Source organism: Peromyscus eremicus, chromosome 3, assembly GCF_949786415.1.
Source record: "Peromyscus eremicus chromosome 3, PerEre_H2_v1, whole genome shotgun sequence".
NCBI lineage: Eukaryota > Metazoa > Chordata > Mammalia > Rodentia > Cricetidae > Peromyscus > Peromyscus eremicus.
The window spans coordinates 43,713,240-43,735,063 of record NC_081418.1 but is presented as its reverse complement, the minus strand read 5'-3'; the positions used below and the strand labels follow the sequence as shown (position 1 = coordinate 43,735,063).

Here is a 21,824-nt window from a genome sequence, read left to right as displayed (position 1 = left end):
TCTGGATGCAGTTCAGGAGTCTAACTGTGCAGAATAGGAAGGAGCAGCGCAGAGCAAAGTACTCAGCTAGTAGGGACAGAGCTGGGTCTGTGCAGGGCTGTATCAGCATGCCTCACCTCTGCAGTGAGTATAAGCACCTGCTGTCCCATAGCGGAGCTCAGGGATTGGCTTGGAGGCATACCGTCAGCTTCCTCACCTTCTGTAGCACTCTTGGGAAGCTCATCAGCCGCCTCCATCTTGTTCAGCACCATTAAAATCACTACCAAAGGTGCCTAACTAGAGAACAGCAGCCCCTGGGGTTTATATGGACCGTTCTGTCTCCTGTCCCCATTCCATACTTCTGACACGGGTGCCCACCTAAGGTATTCTTCCACCGGGCTTGAGATCCTTGCTCTCTTCTTAAGTAGGAAGAGAAATGCATGTCTCCTTTTGACTATTCTCCAACATTAGGATCACATCTAATATAATCCTCCCATCACCTCAGGAACGGGGCCTAGCACACAGTAGGTGTTTAGTACCTCTCTGCCATGGAGGATGCTGATTATAGTAATGAGGTAGCTGGAGAAGAGGGAAAAGAGAAGGAAGTGAGTAGCTGTATCTGCTTCTGTCCATCAGGAGGACACACCCAGCTTTGCTCAGTTTTACTAATGTTCCCTGAATTCCATATTGAGCAATGATGACCGTGGTCCTAGACTATGTATGTGTGAAGTGCTCTGGAGTCTGCACATTCCCTTCACAGCCCTGGTTAGTCAGCATGGAAGCCCTGTTACATTGGGCTCCTGAGGTTTTGTAACCAAGCATCATAAACCATGTAGCTTGCAGTATCACTATCCTGGAGGTAGGCGTCCAAGATCAAGGTGTTGGCAGGATTGGTTGCTTCCGAAGGAGGAACTGGTTAGATGTCAACTGTGCTCCCCCATGTCCCTCTCTATGTCTCCAGGTGCCTGGCTGGTTTTTTTTTTTTTTTTTTTTTTTGTTATAGCACCATGCTCACACTGGGTTAAAACCCATACTAATGGCCTCCTTTATGCTTAATGGTCTCTGTAAAGACTTATCACTACCTAAAGTCACATTTGAGGTACTGGAATATCGTGGTTTGAATATGAAATGTCTTTCACAGGCTCATGTGTTTGGACACTTGGTCCCCAGGTGGTAGTTATGTTTTAGGAGATTATAGACCTTTTAGGAGGTGGAACCAAGCAGGGGGACATGGGTCCCTGGAAGATAAGCATTAGAGCACAACTTCCTTCTGAATTCTCTGCTTCATGGGTAATACCATACAACTAGCAGCTGCCACATGCTCCTGCCACCAGGGACCAAGACCCCTGCGATGCCTTCTCCACCAAGATAGATCAAAATCCCATAACCATGAGCCAAAATAAATCATTTTCCCCATTAAGCTGCTTCTCTCAGGTATTTGGTCATAGCAACAAGAAACGTAACTAAGTCATGAGATTAGTTAGGACCTCCGCCTATGAATTGGAGGGAGGGCCATAGTTAGGACCTCTGCCTATGAATTGGAGGGAGGGCCATAGTTAGGACTCCACCTGTGAACTGGAGGGAGGGGCATAGTTAGGACCCCACCTGTGAACTGGAGGGAGGGGCATAGTTAGGACCCCACCTGTGAAGGCCAGGGTGTAGCTGGAGAATTTCTCTCCAGCTCCCGCCACCAAGTCCCACCAGTCCCAGAGCCCACTTATAAAATAAACACACAGACTCTTACATTATTTAAACTGCTTGGCCATTAGCTCAGGCCTGTTATTGTCTAGCTCTTACTCTTATATTTAGCCCATTTCTATTAATCTTTACTTTGCCACATGGCTCATGGCTTACTGGTACCTTACATCTTCCTTGTCCTGATGGCGGCTGGCAGTGTCTCTCTCTCAGCCTTCCACTTCCCAGAATTCTTTTCCTTGTCCCGCCTATACTTCCTGCCTAGCCAATGGCCAATCAGTGATTTATTTACTGACCAATCAGCAACACACTTGACATACAGACCATCCCACAGCACCAGGGTTCTTCTCTTCCTCTCCCTGGTAGAGAGTAGTGTCAGCTACAATAACTGGAGTATAGAGAAAACAGTGATGCCTCCCAAATCCCCCAAGTCCTGGATTTATGTTCTCCTTCACACAGTGACAGGACATTCACTCCTTACAGACTGTGCCACTAGGATGGGTCTGAGCAGAAACAGTGTTGGCTATTATGAGGGAACCCCCTCAGCCACCTCAGGGTGGCCGTCAAAATGCATCCCTCACCTGAGACCCTTCACCTTCAGCATTCCTGGTGATGGTAATATCAAAACTGGGACTTCTTCTGAGCCCCCACTTCACTCTGTTCTCTGTGGAGACTTCCAGGATGAAGGGCTGGGTGGGGGCAGGCAAATGTCCTTTAGCCCGCTTTCCCACATCCCTATCTCTCCTTCCCAGTCCTTCCACAGTCCTGCACTTCTGTGAAACCACTAACCCTCATGCTGTTAACAGCTAAGCTATCCCCGGGGCTGTGGCACATGGTGACTCACAGTACGTTGAAACCTATCAGCTGGATTTGCTTTCTCTTGGCTTGAATCCAGGAAAATCACTGGAAAGAGGTGACAAATTAAACAAATCTCCCTAGGGTGGGGGCTGCTTACTGACTCCAACCTGGCATCAGCCCTCCAGGGGACCATGGACTGATCCAAAGATAAAACCCCTCTTACAGGATGACAAGCCAGGGCTGGAACTTCATGTAGTGCCCCTCCCCCACCAAGTGCACTGGGAACCCACCATCTGGGCGAGCATTGGGGGAGTACCTAAGCACTCTCTGCTTACCTTCCACACATCTGCGCACCTCACACAGCAGAAATGGGCCCATTTCTCCAGGTGCAGCTGTTTTCTACTATGATGGGAATGTGCTCATATAAATTCTTACGCCACAGCATGCTTACTCACAAACATGTGTGTCTACAAAGGGATATGTAATAAGAAGGAAGTTGCTAAGCTTCAGTTAGTGAACAGTCTCCCTCCAGAAAAGCTGCCACTAGAGCAACCCAGTCCAGTGCCTTTGGTTCCTCCAACTTTACCAGCCATCCAGGACAGGGCTCTATATGTAACCCTTAGAGAATGGGGTCGTGGAACATTCAGGAAAGAACTAAAGACTCTTGCCATTTAGCTTCTCTCTCAGGGACCTCACTTCAGGTGCAGGTGCTCTGAGAACCAGGAACAGTTTTATTGTGGGAAGTAACAATTAGATGACATTCACTGTCCGTGGCCCCTACCTCAAAGCAAGCCAGGTCCTGGTTGAGAAGTCTCTACATTCTAATTATGAGCTCTAACATCTACGGTGACATCTCTGGAGGGAAGGACAGTCCCTTGGACCAGTATACCAGGGTAAATATCTAAATTGAAACCTTGTTCATGACAAGCCAAGCCAACAAGGAAGGTAAATAGTATGCCAGATGCTCTGAAGAGAGATTAGTGAGTTGGCTTGGCTGTAACAGCATGCTACCATTGACAAGAAAGGCAGGCAGGAGGAACTAGAGACACATCTTGCTCTTGGAGACTTAAGGTCAAGAGAGGGGCTGGGTGGGAGAATGGGGAACTCAACCTGAATAGCGATTATCATGAAAGTAGCATGACAAGTGCCTTGGCCTTTCAGTGAAGAGAAACAACCGGCGACTACGGAGACTGGACATTTGATGTTGGAAGTGGGTGGGGTAGTCCTAGATGCAGGTGGTTCTGGGTGGTTAAGAGGGTTGTATTGTATGCCACAAGTCTATCCTGATTTTCTCTGGAGTATGTGGCAACACTGCAGTCATATTCTCTTTCTCTATGAGATGGGAAGATAGACCAGGAGCTCTGAACGTGTGTCCCTCAGGGCACAGAGAAACACAGACCTCTTTGCCCAAGGATACCACCCATTGATAGCCACACACCTCCTGGACCTGCTTAAGGAACTGTGCCCAGAAGCATAAAAGGCCACGCCCACTCTGGCCTCTTCAGCAAGTAGGTGGTGATGCTTCTTGAGGCCTGAAGGATCACTTCTGTTCCTCTCTGCAGATCATTCCAGTGACAGGCCCTCGGGAAGGGGGCACCAAGGTCACCATCCGAGGGGAGAACCTGGGTCTGGAATTCCGGGACATTGCTTCACATGTCAAGGTGGCTGGTGTGGAATGCAGCCCATTGGTGGATGGCTACATCCCTGCAGAACAGTAAGTGAGAGCCACCTGAGATATGGAGGCAGCTCAGGGGGGCAGGCAGACATGGCAGCACAGGCTTGAGACGCCCATTATCCACTCTACTTGGAACCGGAAGTATTGTGGAGTGGGGATTTTTTTTATTATTCAGACTTTAGAATGTTTGCATACACATAGTGAGATATCCTGGGGATGGGCCCTCAATCTAACAAAATTCATTTGTGTGTTATATACAACTTATACACATAGCCCAAAGATGACTTTATATAGTATTTTAAATAATCACCAAATAAAGTTTCCTGGTATAAAATTTTCCACTGATGGTGCCATATCAAGGCTCAAATGTTTCAAAGTTGGGACTTGCAGATTAAGAACTGGCTGGTTAATGGTAAACTCAGAGCCCAGTTAGGGAGGGGGGTAGAATGCAACTAACATTTTAGGGTGTCTACAGGGTCACCCTCAGCTTTCTGCCTTCTGTACTACTGAGACGCCATGCTAGGGAGCTAGAGACTAGGATAGGAAAATGGGGCGGGGAGGAGGAACGTGGCTGCTGACTACTTGGGGTAGGAGAGGAAGAGGTGAGAAAGAGCCAAATTAAAGTCTGCCAGGGAGTGTGAATTCAATTCCCTCTATTGCCTCTAACTCCCCATGAGCTTCCCCACAGATAAGCTAGCCCTGGGCTATCCTCTGTGGAGGCTGAAAATGAAATCTCATACTATTCTGGGCTCTTTGGCTAATTTTTCTCTTTGCAAACCATGCGCAAAAGGGTCATTCAACAGATGACCTTGACCCTTAACCCACCTAGTGGAGGAGATCCAGTGAGCCGCACACTGTCTTGTAAATAAGTAAACACTGCTTTCCAGTCCAGCAAACCCAACTAGGGAATGTGTTTGCCAGCACAGTGGAGTCTGTATTCTATCCTGTCTCACCCAGACTATAACCTTATCCATGGTCCTATGAGCATTAGATGTGGGCTGCTGGCAGGCCATCCCTTAGGCCTGGCAGTGCCCTGCCCTTCTGCTTGCTGGACTGAATGATTGAGAACCACAGAGATGCTGCGTGTGTCATTCTTCCTGACTCCCATCAGGGCATCCCCAGGGCACTTGTAGTGGGTAGAATGCAGAAGATCCCACTGTGGCTTGGAATCATCCCCCTCATCTAACACCACTTAGTGACCCAAACATCTATCTGGGGCTCCTACAATTTTCTGAAATCAAAGCAAAACCAATTGCTGCTGATACAGCATGATGTGGGGAAGCTTAACATCCCCCAACCATGGACCAGGCCTCGACAGTGTTATTATAAAGCCAGATGATTAAAGTGCTGCGGTATCAGTTAGATCCATGGAGTGATATAGAATGCTCAGGGCAAGAATCCTGACATGCCGGAATTTAGTGTGTGATGAAGGTGACAGTTCAAATCAACAAGGAAAGGCAAGATCCTTCAGTAAACGGTGCTGGGTAATGCCAGGAGAATAATAATATCAGATCCTCAGTTCACATTATACACCCAAATAAATTCCGTGTAGATTAAAGAGTTAGGGGTACAAAAATGAAGCTGAAAGATTAGAAGAAAATGCAGGTGCAAATTCATTTGATTTCATGAAGGGGAAGATGTTTCAAGCATGAGTTGAAAAGTAAAACATAAAGAAAAGATTAGGGGTTTGAGTATATAAAACTCAAAAACTTATACACCAGAAATCAGTGTAAGAAAAATTCAAAAGTGAACGAAAAGCTGGGGATATGGTTGTACCCATCACAGTTAATAGATACCTTTTTCTTAACCGATAAAGAGGCTTTATAAATAAAAGGCAGTTATCACAAAATGAGCAAAGAGCATGTATGTATAATTCACGAGATGCACAAAGAACCAAGAACTCCTATGAAAAATGAAATGTAAATGACTGCAATGGAGAACATTTTTAAAAAGTTAATGCTCCAGAGGCCAAAGATGGAGCTCAGTGGGTAGAGTGCTTGTCTAGCTCACAGGAAGCCCAGAGTTCAATCCCCAGCAGTGCATAAACCAGATGTAATCCCAGGATTAGATGGGTAAAGACAGGAAGGTCAGAAGTTCAGGATCAGTCATCCTCAACTGCATAGTGAGTTTGAGGCTAGCCTGGGCTACATGAGATACTATCTCAATAAAAAACAAAAATGAATATAAAAATAAGCCCCCGATACAACTGGCTCATTTCCTTGTGGTGGGAGGAAACCTGGGACAAACTTTCAGGAACATATTTGGACACATGGATTTAAAAAGTCTTAGCTGGAAGCTCCACATGGCTGCATGTGCCTGTAACACCAGCACTGAGGGATAGAGACGGACAGCTCCTGGGAGCTCACCCAACTGAAAGGGTCAGCTTCCGGTTCAGTGATGGACCCTGTCAAGGCAATAAGGTGAGAGTAATAGGGTGAAACCCGCATTGCCCTGCTCTGGCCTTGCATATCCATCCAAACACTCATTTGCATGCATCACACACATATATCATATACATAAAATCATACAGTGTGCTCTCTCCCTCCCTCTCTGAAAAGAACTAAAAAGAAAAACAGAAAAAATGGTTTAGCTGGCACTTTAAGGACAGGCCTGTAACTCCAGCTACTTGAGAGTCTCATGCTCAAGTCCTGCCTGGGCTAAAGTGAGTTTAAGGTTAGCCTAGGCAGCTTAGTGAGACTGTCTCAAAATCAAGAAAGAAAAAGAAAAAGGAAGCTGAGATGTAGCTCAGTGGTAGAACACTTGACCCCAGGTTCAATCCCCAATATCACACTCCACCTCCCCACCCACACACAGTCTTTAAGTCTAGCTAATAGGCTTCTAGAAATTCTCTAAACAACCAGACTTGCAAAAATTCATATTTAACAATGCTTATCTCAGCTTTGTTTCTAATAGAAACAACTCAGAAACAATGATATGTCTAAATGTAGGGAATTCATCAGTTCAAAAAGTTATTGTACAGATGTTCCGCAACCTTATCTCTTTTGGACATGATGGGGACTGAATCCAGAACCCTCTGTATGCTGGACAAGTATTCTATCACTGAGATGCATTTCCAGCCCTTGGTACTATGTCTAGATAAACCCTTTCTAACTTGAAACAACATGAGATGAAACTGTGTTATAGATTCTTAAGCAGCTACCAACGTTGTTTCTTCTTGTGGTCCCTGGCTCATGGGGACCTGAAGCTTTCTGCCACTGGCCAGCATCACAGAGAGTATCATAGAACACGTGGTTAGCTCAAGAAAAGATAAAATTCAAAGTACAAAACTGTAGAGAAGAGTTGACAGACTTACATGTCACTTTCATGCCATTATAAAGCTGGAATCTTGTAAGTCAAGGCATTGTAATTCATCCAACACCTCAGAATCACAGACAGGCACAGAGTCAAGGTATCATACATGCACATACATGCACATACACAGGGGACCAAGAAGAATACGGCTTCTAATTAAATTTGTGAAAGAAAAGCCGGAGTCCATCTGTCTTTTCCTCACACCAAACATGAGTTTATTATGGTGTCTATACAGAAACACACACACACACACACACACACACACACACACACACACAGAGACAGAGAGAGAGAGAGAGAGAGAGAGAGAGAGAGAGAGAGAGAGAGGAGAGAGAGAGAGAGAGAGAGAGAGAGAGAGAGAGAGAGAGAGAGAGAGAGAGAGAGAGAGAATGAGAACAGAACCTTTCCTCAGCACTTCTGTTTAAGAAACAGAAGACATAGAACTACAGGGTTGGGGATGTGGCTCCGTGACAGGGTGCTCATATGACATGTACTAGGCCCTGGTTTGATCCCCAGCACTACAAAAGATAAAACTGTACCAAAACCAACTAGCCAAACAAACTCCACAGGACTCACAATGTAGAAATAAAAAAGGAAAAGATGAGTAGATTTAGCCGCAATAGATGCTTTCGAATGCTAGTGTGGCAGACTACACTGAAAACCAAGTTGAAGGACAGATAACAAACTGACAACCAGGAAGAAAAGAACTGCAGTATTTACAACAAATGAAAGTTAATATGCCTAGTTAAGAAGGCTTCACCCAAGGACGATTGGTCAGCATGATAGAGAGAGGTCTTTAACAGAGAAGTTAAAGGAAGGCAGTGTAAAAAAAAAAAGGAAAGAAAAGACACATGAACATATGTATCCTCTGTAACAATCACTGGACTTAAACGAGATCTTTTTTGTAGTAGACTGGAAAAACTTTCAAAGGCTTGTGACTACCTAGTCTTAGCTAAAGTAGTGGACCATTAATACAAATGCAAATTGGTACAGCTTTGGGGGAACATTATTGTGCCCTATCAATGTTAAGTAAATAAACTATTTTGCCAGTACATTCCTTCCTGAGAAGTCTATTCTAATAAACACATGATGTTTAGGTATGTGCATGTTGCCTTTTTGGCTGTTTTGTTTGTTTTTGAAGCAGGAGAAAGATCAGAATATTTATATGCCCATCAATAGGAAGATCATTACAAAAATGGTAGTTTTAACATGTATACAATATTACAAAACTGTTAGGAAGAATGAAGTAGATGTATGTAGAGACTCGATGAAAACACATGAAATGTTGCTAAATACAAACTGGTATTTAGAACAGTGCTATGCTATATTTACATTTATCTTTTATAAACTTGCACATAATCATAAATGTGTGTCTATAATATTCATGCTTGTGTACATGTATATAGAATATGTGCACAGGTTTAAGTATGAGTGTGCTTGTGTGTAAATGATATCTTCTCAGTATCCATGGGGAATTGGTTCTAAGATCTGAAGATACCCAAATCTATGATGCTCAGGTGACTTCTGTAAAATAGTATAGTCTTTGTGGACAATCTGTGAGCATCCTATTCCATGCTTTAAATCCTCTCTCCATTGCTTTTATCTAAGTCAACAGAAATGCTAGATGAATAGACATTCTATTGTTTTGTCCAGAGAATCATAAGAAAAAATAAGTCTAGGCACTGGCTGCTCTTGCAGAAGACCCCAATTGGTTCCCAGCACTGACCTGGTAGCTTAAAACCATCTATAACTCCAGTTCCAGGAGATCTCATGCCCTTGCCTCACCTCCATGGGAGCCAGGCATGCATGTCATGCACAGACAGACATGCAGACATATACTCACGCATAGAAAATAAAAATAAAACATAATTTTTAAAAAGAAAAAGGGTAGCCTGCACATATTCAATACGGATAAAATCTGCTTTGCAATATTTTTGGTCTATGGTTGGTTGATTCCATAGATTTGATTCCATGATGTTAAATATATAAATATGTGGGTAAGTTACCTAACTTTTCTGAGTCTTAGTTTCTTCATTTGTGAGATGGAGAACACACACACACACACACACACACACACACACACACACACACACACACACCCCTCTGCACTAGTAACTATAGCAAACGCTCCTTCATATACACACATGGAAGCATCTCTTCTCCTGGCATAGAACTTGGAATGGCTGGGAGGAGACATACATCACTGAGGCAGCCCAGATGCTGGGAGCAGGCTCCCAAGAAGAGACTTGAGGACCTAAGGTCAGATCACTTCTGGATCACTTGTTGAGCTCATGCAGGTCAGCTTACCTCTCTGGGCTCGCTGTGGGCCTAGACCTTGGTCCTGTGGCTCATGAGGTCTCTCCTTTACTCCTATAGGATCGTGTGTGAGATGGGAGAGGCCAAGCCCAGCCAGCATGCAGGCTTCGTGGAGATCTGTGTGGCTGTGTGTCGACCTGAGTTCATGGCCCGCTCCTCACAGCTCTATTATTTCATGGTGAGTCCTGGATGCCAAAGGTCTGCCTGGGTGCAGATTGCAGCAAATCTTATGGCCATCAATGCAGAGCAGGGCCTTCACCCACCACCTATGTTCATGGGACCCCCACAGAGTAGGAGCATAGCCTTGGTGCCTCAAAAACCTAGATTCAAATGTTGGCCCTTGGGTCCCAGTGTCTCCTGTGTGGCCAAGCAGCAGAGTAACTCCTGGGAATTGTGCCTAGACTCAGCCACTTTCTAATGAAGAAAACTCAGACAAGCTGACTGACTTTCCTATGCCTCAGTTTCTTCATGTGTAAAACGAGTATGGTGAAATCATACAGTCTCCATCTCATGTAGTACCATTTTCTGTGTTAGCCAACCTCACCGCTACCCCTACCCGACGCCTACCCCCACTTACACCTTATCCCATCATGAACAGCCGGCCATCTTTTCCTGCCCACCAATTGCCATCTCTCGACCTTCTCAGCCTCCTTTTCACCGTCCTGTACCTAGTCCCACCTGTGGGCCCCCTCTATCCCCCCAGTCACACACTGGCCCCCAGCACCCATCCCTCCGTTCCCCAGTCTCCTTACCATAACCTTACCCAGGCCTCACCCCAACCACTCAAGTTACTCAAGTTCCCTCCTGAACCTTCCAGGCCTGCAGAAGCCTGCCCAGCTCACAGCTTTGGGGAAGGGGGTGAAATCTCCTGGCCTTGAGCCTTCCATTTTTCCATTTTAGAACTTCCAAAGAGCCTGTGTGGCTGATGTTAGGAAGTCTTCCTCCTTTACTCCTTCCTCCATCCTTCCCTCCCTCCTGGTTCTTCTTCCTTTTTCTTCTACTGACAACCCTTTATCAGCTGGCACATTTTCCCCTCACTCAGGAAAACCCAGGTACGCCTGCAGGATTGTGTCTACCGTGGGGCAAGGTGTTCTTGAATCTGGGGTATTTAGGCAAAGTCTCATGGAAGAAGCAATGGAAAGGCAGTGTGTGTCAAGTTGGCCTCTGATTTCCATGTGGAACTTGCCTGGCAGGTGTTTTTCCTAGCATAAAACTGACCCATGGACTCACACCCAAACACGGGAGTGGAGAGGGGAAGAGGGGGGAGGGGGAGGGCAGTAGGAGCCAAGAGGCCATGAGAAACAACGCAAGTAGCTGCTACAGTTAAGGCAAGCACCCTGGTCCCTTGCTCAATGACCTGTGTCACTTTCCTAGTTGAAGGGTCCTTCTAAGGAAATGGCCTGGTGCCACACATCCTCTAGGGTAGAAATTCAGGGAGGAAGGATGTTGGGGACCCCAGTCTCTTCCTCCGCTCCATGTTCACTTAGGAGTAGAGTCTTGGAGGGTAGGTGTTTCCCAGTGGGAATGAAAAGCAGAGGTCCTCATGAGTCTCACAGGGCCAGGAGAAAAGACAGCCTCACCTTCTAAGCATGCTTCTGAGTGGCCTAGAGCTCTCACTGTCTTCCTCTCCTCTCAGCTAGGTGGCTTGTGCGGAGGGGACACTTCTTAAGCACCACCCTGAAAGCTCTCCTGTGGGGTCCTGGGATAACTTTCCCCAGGCTCCTCTGGGGACTTCTGGTGCTCTGGGGTGTGCTGAGAGCACTTTCCTGGTGTCAGGATTAGGGATATAGTAGAGTTCAGTGAGCGTCCACAGTGACTTCCAGATTCTTATGTCCTGGAACCAAGGATTGGACAGATGTGGATAGCCGCAGAAGCAGGTTTATTAGAAAATGATACGCTTCCAAGGGCGGAAGCTGTCTGGGGCAGGGAGAAAGTTTACAAGCTTAGCCTGGAGCCCACTGTGTGGCTTTTATGTCTCATTTCACAGGCTTTGGGGGGTCATTTGGGCTTTTTCACACCTGCTCTGTTACCTTTAATTCTCCATCCAGTTTCATGTATCTCAGGGGCTCAAATCTCCACAGATGGGGGAAGGGGGTGTTGGTATTATAATGGTCCACAGGTCACCTACAGACCCTGGTGCCTCTGTGCCTGTACTGGTGGCTCCACAGTTTGGGTCGTCATCCCCCCTCCCCCTTCCCCAGTTGGTGGTGTTTCCAGCCTTTGGCTTTGCTAACAGGTTTTTCTCCCTTACTAATTTTGCAATCTTTCATGTAAGGCCTCTCAGGCTTTACTCTCTGCCCCACTCTCCTGCCTCAGGGACAAACTTGGGTTTCCTTCAGCTTCTCTCCACAAATCAAACCAGGCTCTGATGTGTAGGTTAGTCAGAGGAATGTCAAAGCCCAGATCAGTGCTCCTGGCCCGCCACCAGCCCTGTCCCAGGAGGTCTCCATGCTGGGAATGCGCCTTCTCCCTCTCCCTTCTAGTCTGTTCGTTCATGGAGCCAAGTGAAGAGCTGGCAAATAATTCAGACTTTGATTTCCCGTGCAAACCCACCGTGAAATATTTATGAAGCATGAGTTGAATAATTAATAGTTTCTCACAAGTCTAAAACATGTTTCCATAACACCCTCTCCCACCCGGAACAGACCCCTTCCAGCCAGGCCCTGCAAAACACCACTGCAATGAGGCAAGCTCTGGTCCTTCCCAGGTTTTGACTCTGAACCTTCCCCGTGGCCCTGGGGCACCGGGCACCAGCAGACAGACTGGGTGTTTCCTCTCTGGGGAGGCCAGCGGGGCAGAGCCACCCTTTGGAAATAGCTGATTATTATAGTTTATTGAACAAGAAAACTGTCATGGGTCCTGGAGATAACCGCTTTAGGGCTCAATTCCCCAATTCTGTGACCAGAGAAGTTGACTATCTTGCCCAGAGTCACACAGCAAGATATCAAAAGTCCCTTCTCCTTGGCTGTTCAGTCACAAAGCCAGGATGTTAAACCTAGCTGAGGAAACGTGGAGCCAAGGTCAGTGAGTGTCTCCAGGTGAATGCCATCAGTGTGCCCTTCTCTGGGGTCTGGGTACATGGCAGGTGGGTGGGTTTGCTGGCCCCCAAAGGAGGCCTCCTGAGGGAGAGTACCCATGGCCTTGTGAACCCAGTGGGTTCAGCCTCAGCACAGAGTTCTTTCAGGAACTGTAGCTGGGGAAGGGAAAGAGAAATCTTCATTTAAATGCAGATACAGGCTTCTCACCTGGGACCAGGGAAAGTTTTTCCATTAAAATGCTAATGAAGGCACAAACTGCAAACTCCAAATCCCCTACTGTCTGGGGCTCTGCTCCCCGCCCCCACCCAGCCCGCTCCTCACCTCCAGTCAGGGCAGGGGGCTTGACAGGCCTTCAAAGATCTCTTGGGCACCGTCTTCCCATGCCCCATGCTCTGGTCACTGGAGGGTTCCCTGAAGAGACCTTTGGGAATGGCAGGTTCCCTTCTTTGTCGCTTGGAGTCGTGGCTGGAGACCAGGGCTGTGGAGTCAGGTCTCAACTGCAGTACTTTTTAGCCATGTGACCTCAGAGAACTTAGTCAAACCCTCTGAGTCTCATCTGTGAAATAATGATAGCCACTTTTAAAAATCGCTGACTGGATAATTATAGACATACATATGTCTATATCACTAGAGATAAAGGCTGTCACTAAAAAAAAAAAATCAGTACACAGAAGCTCTCATGACCACTATTATTCACGTAGAGATGAAAGCTCTATTCACACAAGAATACAAAATGGCTTGGCAAGGCCACATGAGTAGATTCTAGATGGCAGGTCTTCAGTAGACCATGGGGCACTGCCTAAGGCCTGTCGCAGCCTCCTCCCCCTAGCCCAGCATGTCTCAGTCCTCTTCTTTTCTATGCAGACTCTGACCCTCGCAGACCTGAAGCCCAGCCGGGGACCCATGTCTGGGGGCACACAGGTTACCATCACAGGCACCAACTTGAATGCAGGCAGTGATGTGGTGGTGATGTTCGGGAACCAGCCATGCCTCTTCCACAGGTAACCCCTGGGCCCAGAGGAGGGTCTAGACATGTAAACCACCTGGGAAGGAAATGTGGGTTCCCACAGAGATGAACAGAAACTGCCCCTTTCCCAGGCTGACTTTTGCAAGTTCCTCCAAAAGCTCTCATTCTTGCTCTCTTTGGGGCAAGACAGTAGATACCAGCCCTGTTTTCCATGGAAGGTGGGGAGGTGCCACACTGCTGTCCACAGTTGAGCCTGGTGTCCGAGGATGTACCCTTCGCAGAGGATGGGAGTTCCACTGAGCATCCAGCTTGGAACCAGCAGCTGATGCCCCTTCAAGGGGCAGAGCCTCTCCTGCTGGGAGCTGCTTGGGACCACCCCATCTGCTCTAAACAGGAGATCCCAGAAGGCCAAGGCTGAGCCAACAAGGGCAAGAGGCCTTCCTCCTTCTGCCTAGCTGGATCTGCAGCCCGAAGGGATATACCTTACTTAGCCAGGAGCCTGGAGTAGGGGCCACAGGGGGCCCATCCAAGGAATGCTGTGGTGTGGGAAATGTGACCGATCGGGAACCGTGACAGATTCAAAGTCAGGCCAGCCGGGGGTCTTGCATTACTGCTATCCAAGAAACCATTACTTAGTGAGGGAGTGAGGGTGACTTTGCTCAAAGCTGCTGCAGTAGGGTTGCAACTCAGAAGAGGACAGAGGCAGAGCTCAACCCCAGTGCCACAAGTATAGGCAGAGCTCAGGCCTCAGAGTCACAGGGAGGAGGTGGCAAGGGGCCGCCAAACTCACTTCAGGGGATTCTCAGGCAAGGCAGGAATGAGATGTGGAGGAAGGAACCTCGCCAGACTTATGTAGCTAGATCCTTGCTAAAATTGGAGCAGGGGCTAGGGTCAAGGACAGCCCAAAGACCAGGCCTATTTGAAAGGTAGGCTCAGAGGAGCCTTTCAAAAGGTTGACCCTTGTCCTTGGTTCGTGAGCTTCTATCTATAACAGTGCCCACCCCTTATTTCTGTGAAACCTGATGTGCCAAGAAAGGGGTTGACCCCGGACCACTGCTCAATACCTAGGAGCCCATGCTCTACCTTCCTTTCCAGGCGCTCGCCATCCTACATTATCTGTAACACTACATCCTCAGATGAGGTGTTGGACATGAAGGTGACTGTGCAGGTGGACAGGGCCAGGATCCGACAGGACCTGGTCTTTCAGTATGTTGAGGACCCCACCATCGTGCGTATTGAGCCAGAGTGGAGCATTGTCAGGTAGGAGGACCCATCCCCCCAACCTCCTCCCTGCCTCTAGGCCTCAGTTTCTCTTTCTCAGCTCTCAAAAGCCCACGAGAAACCAGTGACCTGGGAGACTGAGGCCTCTTCCCAGCCGTCCCTTCCCCAGCCCTGCTGCCCACTGGCCTTTGTTCCTCTCAAATAACAGACTCAGCCAGGCAGAGCCTGGGCCCTGTTCCTCGCGGCTTCCCCAGCGCCCAGCACAAATGCACTCAGCCAAATGACACAGGAGGTGGAAGAGGACATGTGACAGGGCTCTAGGGAGAGCCCAGACCCCTGTCCAGCGCTTCGGTAGTTCAGCGGGGCAAGCCATGGCTCTTCCTGGACATCTAGCTTTAGGAGGATTCTCCTGGGGACTGAGAGACTGCAGGACCCTTAGGGTGTAGGAGTATAGTGCCTCCCTTCAGAGATGGAGCTGCAGGCACCTGACCATGTCCGCTTTTCCAAGCCTGGAGGACATATCAGGATGAGAAGGCTCCACAGAGGCTGTCCTTTCTGTGAGGCCCTCGGAGATCATTGGGAAGCTGCTGTTCTGGGCTGCACTGGAGAACACAGTGAAGACCTGGGGTGGGAAGAAACGGGTTCAGTCCATGTTGCTTACCTGACAGGTGATCTTGACATCACCTTATTGTCCACCTATCCCCTGCTCAGTGCTCCCCACAGTCAACTCCAGCCAGGAGGGGCCCCAGGGCTGGAGAAGCTGGCGAAGACAGAATAAAGCAATGTTCTGCGTGGGCTGAGGCAGGGGCAAGCCTAGTCTAGGGGGCTAACCTTAGACCAGGGACCCAAAGGCCACACCTGACTGGTTGCCTGGATTTTTATAAATAAAATTTTATTGGCACACGGCTCTGCTCGCTGGTTGTATTGTCTACAGTTGTTTTCTCATGACTGCACAGAGTTGAGTAATTGTGACAGAGACCATATGGCCTGTGGAGCCTGAAATATTTACTGCCTGGCCCTTCAGAGAAAGAGTTGGCCACCCTCTGCTTGAAGACCAGAGAGAAGCAGCCTGACTGCTGGGATGAGAAAGGCCATTGGCTGTCCTTAGCTAAGGCATGAGGGGAAACAGCCTTTCAGAGCCATGCCAGGCCTTGGCCTCAGAGCCCGGTGATTCAGAAAGGTGACACAGCACAGGCCTTTGTGTCTCACTCAAGAAGCTAGGCAGTGATACTCTGGGGCATCCATGACCTTATTGAATTCGAGTTCCCTTCATATTGTCTCAGAAATAAAGGTGTCTTCTTCCTGGCACTCAGCAGTGCCCCAAGACACACTCGTGCCATGAGGGAGGCTGGACACACATTCTAGACTGCCAGCATTTTTGCTTAAGTTAAGGAAATCTGAGGATGAAGTGGGCATTGTACCATGTGTGGGATTTGAGCTTCCTATAAGTGCCTGGGTTGTTTGAGGACAATGATAGGATCTTTTTCTACTGAGTGCAGAATTAGTGGTTGGGAAGTCTGGGGACAGAGAGGCTAGATACCAGAAACTCATCTGAACTGTGCTCTGTGTAGAAGGAATCCTGCAGGCACCCCTGGAAGTATGTGCGTGCATGTGAGCTCATAAATGCATGAGAGATACACTCAATGAGAGAGAAGTCATGGGAAGTTCAAAGACGGGAAAGTAGATAGAGCAATAGAATCCCATGTGAGTACAGGTGACAAAGAATCATAGCCGCTAAGTTTAGAAGTAATTTACCTACAAAGCCCTGCTTTGGACAGCAGGATGTTTGCCAATGACACTTGCTTGACTAACAATCAGGTCATTGCTCACTCTAGTCCAAGTAGGACATAGCCAAGAACAGGGCTTCCCACCCTCCCCACCAGCTTCTCAGCTTTCCCGGGCACAGAACATAGCATCCTTTGAAAGGTCACACTGAAGTGAGTCACCTGAGCCCCCCTCATCTCTGTCCTGTGTCACTCCAGGGCTCAGGAGACTCGAGTCTCAGAGCATGTCACACTCATAATCTTGGAAGAGGTGTCTGGACCTGGGCCATGGCTTTCATAGGTCTCAGCTGGACTGAAGCCACCAAGGAGGAAAATTGTAGCACAATTGCCATGGAAAACAGATGTGCTTCGACACTGGAGGTTCTGCTGGGAGCTTACTTTAGAACAAGATTGAGAGTGGAGAGGATCAGGGGAGGAGAATCCAGGACTGAAACAGCTAGCTCCAGTCTGGAAGCCTCAGAGAACTAAGGGGCCAAGCTGTCACCCGGGCCTCCATGAGAGGCCCAGCAAGGGACATTATGGATATCTGCTCACCACTGCCCTCCCTCTGGGCTTCTGAGATACTCTTTCTTGTTATTACAGTTGGCTTTTCCTCCTTGTCTCCAAGGACACAACTGTGCTTCCTCATCCTTATTGTCGAGGCTCACCCTGATAACCATTGTTGTCATGGCCATTACATCTCCTGTGGCTGTGGTTCACACACTCCTTTCTTTCTTTTTGGGCAGTGGGAACACACCTATCGCTGTCTGGGGAACTCACCTGGACCTCATACAGAACCCCCAGATCCGTGCCAAGCATGGAGGGAAAGAACACATCAATGTGAGTCCATTGGCAGGTCCTTGCCTACATACAATGACTCATGGCATGGGATACCTCCAAGTCCTGGGATGGTAGGATAGGGGAGTTGATATGACCATATTTTCAGCTTGGGGGCTATAGGCCTAAGAGACCAATTACCTCCACAGTCCACGGGGTTCCATTATCACTCTACCATTCTTACCTAGTTTAGAAAATACCTAGTCATTGCCACATTCATACTGGGCAAATCCAGAAACAGGAGACAGCTGCAGGGTGGGATCTGTGAGTAGCCGAGAGTGTGACTTGGTGCCCTCCTCCATCATCCTCCCATATGAACCCCATGTAGCATAGATGGCACACCGGAAGTCCTGGTGTGGAGATATTTCTCATTGTCCCCTTCTCTGACTCCTGTAGATCTGTGAGGTCCTGAATGCTACTGAGATGACCTGCCAGGCTCCAGCCCTTGCCCTGGGTCCTGACCACCAATCAGATCTTACTGAAAGGCCTGAAGAATTTGGTTTCATCCTGGACAATGTCCAGTCTCTGTTAATTCTCAACAAGACCAACTTCACCTACTATCCTAACCCTGTGTTTGAGGCTTTCAGTCCCTCAGGAATCCTGGAGCTCAAGCCTGGCACCCCCATCATCCTAAAGGTATTCCAGATAGGCTTTTTATAACACTTTAATTGTCAATTATTGAATTCTTACTGGGAGGAAGAGAAGATACTAGGATGTCTAATGTATTAGTCTGTTTTCTGTTACTGTCACAAAATGCTTGATGCTAGGTACTTATAAAGAAAAAAGTTAACTTGCCTCATTGTTCTGGAAAATGAAAGACCAGTAGTAGTCCTGGTTTTCATGAGGACCTTATAACAGGAGCACATATGACAAGAGAACCAGAGAGGACCTTTAAGACGTGGGGAAGTCATGATCTTCCATCAAGCTCCACATCTTAAAGGTCCCATTCTCTCTTACAGCACTAGGGACCGAACTCCTGACACCACATCTAACACATGTACCAATTCTTTGGACTTATTGCTGATCGTGGCCTCTTCCCCAGTTCCTCCATAAGATGGGACATTGGGTCGGAGGCCCCGGCAGCCACTAGCAGCTGTGGTCCTGACTCGGGGTTGGGAATGGGGGCTTTCCTGTCTGCTCAGGGCAAGAACCTGATCCCACCTGTGGCTGGAGGCAATGTGAAGCTGAACTACACCGTGCTGGTTGGAGAGAAGCCATGCACCGTGACGGTGTCAGATGTGCAGCTACTCTGCGAGTCTCCCAACCTCATCGGCAGGCACAAAGTCATGGTGAGGCTGCTGGGATCTCACTGTGTGTGGACCAGGCATGAGGGGTGCTGGGGGAGAGTGGCTCAGCTACAGCTAGGCTTCTAGAGACTTCTGTCCACTGTGAGCTTTCCTCCCAGCTCACCCCAGACCGGTTTCCGTCTTCCCATCCCACTAGTCAACCTCTTGTGTATTGTCACCCCCTCTGTCCTGGCGGGTACAGCAAGGGCAGAACATCAAATGGCGTGATAATCAGTTGTCTGTTAGGACCAAGAGGGCCTTTAAGACGAGGATCATCGCTGATGTAGGGTGGTCCTTGATGCGACTTCTATGTCTTAGTTTCCATCTCGCATGGCAGGGTGAGTCTTAGATGTTGGTGCTAGGTCGCTGTGTTTACAGTACAGTTGTGAGCTGTTTCCATACGATGACTGTGTCCTCCCACATGAGAGGATGGATGCATTTTCTGGTTGAAGGGTGGTCTCTGCTGTCCATACTCTCTCTTCTATTTTTTCTGGTCGGGGGATGCATCTCACTGGCAAGCACATTCTCCTTCTGACTTAGAACTCTTCCCCAGTCTGCTCTGCTACCCTCCCTCTCTTCTCTGTGTCCACAGGCACGGGTGGGTGGCATGGAGTATTCCCCTGGCATGGTGTACATTGCCCCGGACAGCCCACTCAGCCTGCCCGCCATCGTCAGCATTGCGGTGGCTGGTGGTCTCCTCATCATCTTCATTGTGGCGGTGCTCATCGCCTACAAACGCAAGTCCCGGGAAAGTGACCTCACTCTGAAGCGTCTCCAGATGCAGATGGACAACCTCGAGTCCCGTGTGGCCCTGGAGTGCAAGGAAGGTACTGAGTGTTCAGGCGCTGGTGCCTGGTGTGGAGTCTGTGTGTGTACGCATGTGTGCTTATCATATACAAACATGCAGGCTGGGTAGCAGTGGGTAGTGTTAGAGGTTGTATATGCATGTAAACACATGTAAGTCAATGTATATATGTCTATACACATACGTGCCTCTTTACAATGCCAACCAGACTGTGCAGCATCTGTCAGTGCTGAAGGTTGTGTGTGTGTGTGTGTGTGTGTGTGTGTGTGTGTGTATGTATTTATATTTGTGTTTGTAAGTGCATTAGCCAACAGGTGGGGCTGCAGTGGATGCAAATGTACACATGTGTGTTTGTGTCTTTCATGTACAGGCCAGCAAGCTAGACTACAGCAGGCAGTGCTGGAGATTGTGTGTATACATGTATGCACTTGTGTGAGTATGTGGGTGGGGGGTGCTGTATGTGTGTGTGCCTCCTATTTACAGGCCAGCAAGCTGGGATGCAATGCGTGGCCTCACAGACTGGGCATTCTACCAGCAGAACCTTTCTGCCAGTTTCAGAGCTTAGCTGGGGTCCCAGAGCAAAGCCCTGTCTAGCAATCCACCTCTGGTTTTCTCTCTACTCCTTCCAGACATGTTCCTGAGATCCTTTATACACCAAGAACAGTATCCAGATTCAGAACTCTGGTGGGGGGTGGGGTGGCCACAGTCTCCTCCAGGGAGGACCTGGGGGTGTCTCCCCATGAAACAAGCAAGCAATCCTCAGTTCTCTTCTACCAGCAGAAAGGGAATTCTGTAGGGTTGATCTGTGATTTCAAAGGAAGTGCGTTTCACAGCTTGTATTTGAAAAATGTACATGAGCCACCATGAAGGGAGATCAGCAGTGTCAAACCCAAGAAGGCAGCTTAGCTGGCAGACTCACATAACCCTGGGACATCCTTCTGTAAGCCCACCCTGGGAGGAAGGAGCTGAGCTATTTCTCAGTGGGTAATATGCACCCAGTGTTAATCCAGCCCTGTACCTGGGCTCCAGCATCACGCAGGTTCCCCCTGGGGAAGCTCCGCCTCTTTCATGGGGACAAGGCTCCATCCCATCTCCTCATCCTTCAGCTGTCTTCCTGGCATCTGCCTTGTGGGACTGTTAATTACTGCCTTTTATTATATTTACACTGCTTAATTTTTTTCTCTGCAATGTACTCTTCCCTCTAATTAGGTGTAGTGATTAGAATCTCTTTTATGTGTGGCAGGCGTGAGGCTTTGAATGTTGGAGGCTTAAAGGAAACTGCAGACCCATCAAACCTGACTCCCTCCTTTTCCTCCTGGCCAGCAGAGCAGTCCAATCAGGAGGAGGAGGTGGCGGTGGCAGGGGGAGGGGGGGGATGCCAGGCTCCTCTAGAAGCTCCCTGAGGAAGAAAAGGCTCAGCAGGCAGAAACCCATGGAGTCCCATGGGGACCATGGCTTCTGGCTGGGGACACTTATGCTGCTGGGATGGAAGCAGGCATCTTGTAGCAAAGGACATGCAGGGTTGACCATGGAGGCACTTTCCAGGATGCCAAGGCAACTTCTGCATGTTCATGAGGCAGCTCAAGCCCAGGGCAAGGTTTGTGTGGAGATTTCATTGTCAGCCAGGAAGTTACCCATGCCTACACTAGAAAACATCAGGCCAGACCTGAGCTTTGGATATATTGGCACACACACGTGCAAACACAGAGTCCCACTCTGCATCCTCACTGACATGCTTGCATGCTCTTATACAAGTTAAAACAGGCGCACACTCACACCTGTGTACCCCACTCCTGCTCATGCATACCTCTCCAATCCAAGGGATACAGGTATGTGTTCTTTACTCCGGATATGCACAAGTGTGTTGGTCAGTTTACAGTACTGTGATCGAATAACCCAACAGAACCAACTTTAAGGAGGAAGGGTTTCTTCTCTCATATTTTCAGAGGGTTCAACCATCATGGAGTAGGGGGAGCATGGTGGAGTGCTCAACTGACAGCTGTCAGGAAGCAAAGAAGAGCAGACACAGAAAGGGGCCATGGCGAGATACAGTCCCAAGGACAGCTCCTCACTAGTGTCCAGTGATCCCAAGCCCCACCTTCCATAAATTGAAGCCCTCCCAACAGCACCGT

At 48.4% G+C, this 21,824-nt stretch overlaps 1 protein-coding gene across 1 annotated transcript in view; it reads left to right on the top strand.

The window, feature by feature from the left end:
• The window catches only part of Plxna4 (plexin A4), a 450,775-nt gene that overhangs the window by 390,951 nt on the left and 38,000 nt on the right, over positions 1–21,824 (top strand). Inside the window, exons 13-20 of the mRNA XM_059257015.1 lie at positions 4,035–4,186; positions 9,836–9,953; positions 13,678–13,814; positions 14,876–15,040; positions 17,511–17,604; positions 17,998–18,237; positions 18,744–18,890; positions 19,480–19,714. Coding sequence (XP_059112998.1) covers positions 4,035–4,186; positions 9,836–9,953; positions 13,678–13,814; positions 14,876–15,040; positions 17,511–17,604; positions 17,998–18,237; positions 18,744–18,890; positions 19,480–19,714 — 1,288 coding nt within the window. The remainder of the gene's footprint in view (positions 1–4,034; positions 4,187–9,835; positions 9,954–13,677; positions 13,815–14,875; positions 15,041–17,510; positions 17,605–17,997; positions 18,238–18,743; positions 18,891–19,479; positions 19,715–21,824) is intronic.